Raw genomic sequence first — 5,827 nt, 5'->3', positions numbered from 1 at the left:
ATAGAATCACCGAATTATCCGAATAACTATCCGACGAATACCTGTTGGGATTACGTAATCCGTTCGCCTTATCGCTGTCCAACAAAGTTTCACATACAATTTCTAGATTTTCATCTCGAATCGTCGACTAATTGCACTCAGGATTACCTAGCCATTGGGCTCGAGAATGACGGCGATGATATGGATCTGCTTTGCGGACAAGTGATAGGTATTAAGAAGTATCACACACCGGATGGCATACTACGACTGCGTTTCTTGTCTGACGGCTCGCCTTGGACGGCTGCAAGGGGTTTCAAGTTACTCATTACACGCTTGGCTTGCGAGCGCGAGGACTACTTGCGCGAGTTGCTCGATGGCAACGATGAGGACACAGAGGAAGTGTTGGCGCCTACGCTAGAGTTGAAACCTCCACAAGGCACAATGCCGCAGCTGTTTCGGAATTTGACGCAAACGGAGCAGCACATACCTTATCCAACACAGCCGTTGTTCGGTTGGAACTTACCCGAACGTTTGCCGGGATATTTACCTGGACAATTTCCCGTACTGCAACCACCGCCACCGCCAGCGCTTGGCGGCCTCTACGCGCCGCTGCCAAATCGACCGCATGCGCCAAGTCTTGACAATAACAAGCCATGTATACCCGAACAAGCGCTGGGTAATCCATATCCACCATACCCACAATACCCAGCTGTGCGCTATAGAAGCAATGACGCGCAGCAGCCTTTAAGCGCCGATCAGTATGTGGCAGTTTTGCCACCGCGGGCGCAAAGCAACCAGCAGCAAGCGCGAGAATCGGAAAATAAGTCTCAAGCTGATTTGTTGGCAAAATCAGTGAACGAGGCGCAGCCGCGGCAACAATTCGGTGGTGGTGCGTTGTTTGGATCGCCGTTTAATAGTTTTCACTCAACCATAGCACAATTAAGCAGTCCGCAGCTGGCTGGAGCACCCTTTGCCGGCGGAGCGCCGCAGCTAGACGCCACAGCGCAAAACCCAACTCCACAAGGCGGTGCGTCAGTTGAGCCCGCCATCACCTCAGCGTCCGCGCAGCAATGCTGCACCTCTTCCTTCCACCAAAAACGCTTCTATCTTTCCAGCCCGGGATTTCCACGCACCGCTTTCACTTCACTCTTGCCAGCACAGCAGCGTGACTGCAAATTTGTGCTAGAGAAACATGCGGATAACATCTGTCGGCTGCGCATCGAATTCAAATTCTTCGACTTTGGACAATCTTACGCGGGTACCGGTGATATACAGGGAAATGTGAATGTCGCCATTAGCACTACCAAAGATGTTTGCACGGAAGACTATATCGAGATAGACGGCGCGCGGTTTTGCGGCTGTCGCACTGGATATATCTACACGAGCCCATGGGGTTTGGGCGCAAAGCAGATACGCATGCGCATGGGCTATTCCGGCATACCGTCGAGTGGTTTTCTACTCGAAATCTATCAAGAGGAATGTCAAGAGACTGCTTTCGTTAAACCGCCGCTGCCTGCACAGGATGCGCTGTCGCCAGCAAGTGGCGTGCAAACGGGCGGTACACAGGGTAATACGAATGTGGGGCAACACCAGAATTTAGTGGGCAACCAAAATCCCTTGAATACTATGCCACAAAACTTTCTAAGCCAACAGCAATTGCCCTTATACCAGCAGCCGCCATATTTTACGCAACCAGCGCAGGCTGGTCTGCCGTTAGATCAGATACCTTATCGTCCTCTGCACACTGGCGGCAATTTTAATCCCTTCTTGGCAGCTCAGCAGCAACAGCAGCAACAACTGTGGTCTCCTCCCTTTCCGCCGCCATATACCGACCTAGCTCAGCAGTACCCACCTTTCGGACTGTCGATGCCCTTCTATCGTCACGCAAGAACATCGGATTCGTTGGCTAACGCTGCAAGTACATACAAACCCATGACGGTTGTAGAGACGAATTCGACGCGCAAAGAGTACTACTACTTTGATGGTGACGAGGCGTTTGGACGTCTGCGCGCCAACGATGAACCAGACGATCTGGATCGCAATGGCGTTTCGCCGGAAGCAACAGTGCGCGATCGTTGCAGTTTTTCAACAATGGATGCACTACGCTTGACAGTCGATTCGCTGTGGATCACCAAGCCCACTTGTTATGCGCCATTGCGCAGCTGGTTTAGTAACATTTTCGGCGGCTAAGTGCCACATGGTGCGGTTGGACTTTTATGCAACGAAGAGATTAAAAAGTAAGATAAGAGAAATAAAATTGCCATTGAAGCTTGAATAAAGAAAATGTAAAAAAAAAATATTTTTTTGGGGGATTTTCTTATCGCGCCAAAGTGTGAAAAGTGGTTGAGGCGTCAGTATTGTTTAGATTATAAAATGCAAATAAGAGTTGGGTAAGGCCTCGAATATTACGCAAGTAAGAAAATAGTTTTTGTGCCTTTTGGCGGTATGTATGTATATAGATATGTATGTCCATATGCATAGTTGCCCGTAAGTTTGCATGTAAGTATGCACTATATTTTTTCTTCAAATGAAAGTGAAAATCATGTCACGTACTAATTACAAATATCTCTCCTCCCCGTACTGTTTCTACAAAGCTTGATCTTTCATTTCGAACTACCGCTTAGCACATCTTCGGCTTTTGTTTGCCCGCCAAGCGCCGCGGCAAGTGTTGACCAGCAAATATTCCATTTAACTGTTTTGTTGACTTTTTGACATGATTTCGTTGTTAAGATTTGGGTGAGTAAATACTCGAATGTGTGTACAAGTACAATTATAAATACATACATAATATGTATGTATGTATGTGCATACCACTCTCAATTGTTTTGAAAGCAAAACTAAGCGATAATCTTAGACGAAAAAAAATGTGTGTTGAGAACACCTTGACTTTTGTCGCAAACGCTTTGTCGTTAGCATAGTATGTATGTTAGTATGTAAATATTGTACACACATACATACATACGTATATATATTCATGTTTTAGCGTCCATAAGACAGGTGATAAAATAAACTGGGGTTCATTGTTGGCATTTTTTCAACATACGTAATACCCTTAAAGACGTATATAAATATTGCTAAACTATTTTATGACATTAGTGCTAATTTTTCCAGTAACAATGCTATGCTATTGTCGCTAGCGGAGTAACAATAAAGATCGTTTTATTTTTGGTAATTGTTAAAACATAGTAAAATGGCAAAGTGGAAATGGCAATGGTAGTTGAAATGGTAATAGTAATAGTAACGGTAATGGTAGTGGCAATGATAATGGTAATTACAATGGTAATCATAATGACAGTGGTAATGATAATGGTAATGGTAATGGAAATTGTAATGGTAATGGTAATGGTAATTGTAATGGTAATCTTAATGGCTATGGTTATACTAATGGTAATGTTATATGTAATGGTAATGGAATGGTTATGGTTGTGGTTATGGAAATGTTAACTCTAATGGGAATGGTAATGGAAATAGCAATTGTAATTACGTTGGTAATGACAATTATAATGGTAATGTTAATTTAATAGTAATGATGTTGGAAATGGTTATGGTTATCGTAATGGTAATTGTAATGGCTAGGGTAGTATTGATAATGATAATTATAATGGTAGTCGTAATGATAATCGAAATGATAATTATCGTAATAATGATACTGATGATGATAAAGATAGTAGTAATGGTAATGGAGATGGAAATAATAACGTTAATGGTAATGACCATGGTAATGGTAATGTTATTGATAATGGTAATGGTGAAGGATTTCGATTGGATACAATGTCATTCTTCTGGGAGTACAGTTATAGTAATTGTTTGATTATACTCGATTATACTCAAAAGCGACGTCTTAAAATGGTTTCAATACTTATATACAAAAACAAGAAAATATAATTGCAATATGCCTGGGCAGATTATGAAAAGTCATTTAACGCTAGTGTGCAGAATGAAGCAATGGTTTTTTCTAAACCTTCCAAGTGGACAATAAAATTTTTAAGCAAGTTCATTGGAAGATGAATAATATTTGTGTTGACAAATTCTTTCAACCGAAGAAAGTTGAAGGACATGTTACTCCTTTTATACGCTGTAGGTTGGGTCAGTTTAGAATGGTGGCGTGAGAACTTTTTTACGCCCAAGTACTATTTTAACACCAACCGACGTGGTTGATCTCTCTTTCTTCAATATTTATTTTCCAACCCTCCCAAATACTTCGCCTGCTTAGACAATTGTAGGCTTTGGCCATTCTGTTTTAGTAATTCAAAGCCTCGGACCTTATTGCTGGCCATAAAGAGCGTTACTACTATTTTTTAAGGTTCGATCTGCCCATCGTGCTGGGGAAGCTCAGACATCAACGCGAGAGGTGAGTCACTTTTTGATTATATTCTAAGTGAGGACTTAGGTATTTGTAATAGAGGTAACGAACCGACCTTTATCAATGCTTATGGTACGATCGAAACTGGTCGGGGAATGCCTGACTTCTCTCTCAAGTGCCTCGGAATACTTCCAAATCAAGCTGATTTGGGTATCGGGACACAGTGACATAACTGGACATTGCAGTGCTGATGAATTGGCTAGGCAGGGAACCCTCGAGGCGATAACCTCGGCGTAGGAGTTTCGTTGGCAACCTGTGGCCCGCTTCTGGACAGATGGGCTCACAGTCGGCTCAGCGATCGCTGAGCGAAAACCTCTGACATGCAAAGTTGCAAAGTCCTTCTGGCCGGTTGCCGACCGCAGGCGATCAAGGGAGCTTCTGCAGCTGGCTAAGCGCCACCTCTCGATTCTCACAAGTGTAATGACTGGACATTGTCCTTTAGGAACCCACGCGGTGCGACTTAACACCGTTACAGATCCCTACTGCCACAGCTGTTTGGAAGATGGGGTGGAATCATCTCAGCACTTCCTTCTCAGTTGCCCGGCATTCGCAATACTAAGATTTAAGCACCTCGGTGCTCATTTCTTCGACACTCCTGAAAAGCTCTCCGCAGTGGACATCAGCTGCCTGCGGAACTTTTTTCTGAGCACCCAGCGCTTCTCTTAGTTTTTTAACCCAGAATATCTTAGTTGCCGTTCAAACAACTTGTGTAATGTGGTAACACAATGGACAAATGGACAATCTAATGAATGTCTAAGTGTGTCCCCCTGGTGCGGTGTCTGCCACAACAAGAAGAAATTTTGCAACCCCGCGACCTTTGTTCTCTACATCGTGGTGCGCGACTATCGTTGCTCTTTCGTTGATCTGCTCCATTGTGCACAAATGTCGGTGTATTAATGCTTTCCTTTAACTTATGGAACACTTTGTAGCTCCTTTTGTTGGCACGGTCGGAATGAACTAGGTTACTAGCGGCCCGGTCGCTGGTATTTGCATTGAGCAGGCATTCAGAGGTGACAAGTTTTTCTGGGATACCGCCTTGGCGGTTGGAACGGACTAGGTTCCAATCTGCGTCTACACATCGGTTGCATGATTTCTCGGCGGTTGGAGCGATCGAGGTTCTAATCCGCTCCTACGCGTTGGCTGACCGAGCTTCAAAGTCGCATTGCTTTGGCGGTTGGAACGGCCGTGCTTACAATCCGCTCCTACACTTCGCGTATACGAGGTCCAAAGTCACACTGGCTTGGCGGTTGGTTCTAATCCGTTCCTACTCCGACAGAGAGCGGCCTTTCTATGGCTATATGCGGCACTGTTCAGCTTGGCGTAGTTTCCTGAGAATAGTGCATGCCATTTGACAAACGTGGGATCAATTTTCTATTGACTCAAACAAAAAAATATTCTGCGTCCTCCATTACCTGTTCAGTACAGACCGTGTGGAAGGGATCGTCCCCGAATGTAAGTCTGTATAGGTACGCTTTAAAACAATCA

At 44.3% G+C, this 5,827-nt stretch overlaps 1 protein-coding gene across 1 annotated transcript in view; it reads left to right on the top strand.

Annotated features, from left to right (window-relative positions):
- The window catches only part of LOC118741887, a 2,463-nt gene extending 294 nt beyond the window's left edge, over window positions 1–2,169 (top strand). Inside the window, exon 2 of the mRNA XM_036473861.1 lies at window positions 5–2,169. Within this exon, the coding sequence (XP_036329754.1) occupies window positions 5–2,169 (2,165 nt within the window). The remainder of the gene's footprint in view (window positions 1–4) is intronic.
- Window positions 2,170–5,827: the final 3,658 nt, after the last annotated feature.

The sequence above is a fragment of the Rhagoletis pomonella genome, unplaced genomic scaffold, assembly GCF_013731165.1.
Source record: "Rhagoletis pomonella isolate Grant_MI unplaced genomic scaffold, Rhpom_1.0 Rhpom_scaffold_00006, whole genome shotgun sequence".
Taxonomy (NCBI): domain Eukaryota; kingdom Metazoa; phylum Arthropoda; class Insecta; order Diptera; family Tephritidae; genus Rhagoletis; species Rhagoletis pomonella.
This window is presented reverse-complemented; position numbering and strand designations above follow the sequence as displayed.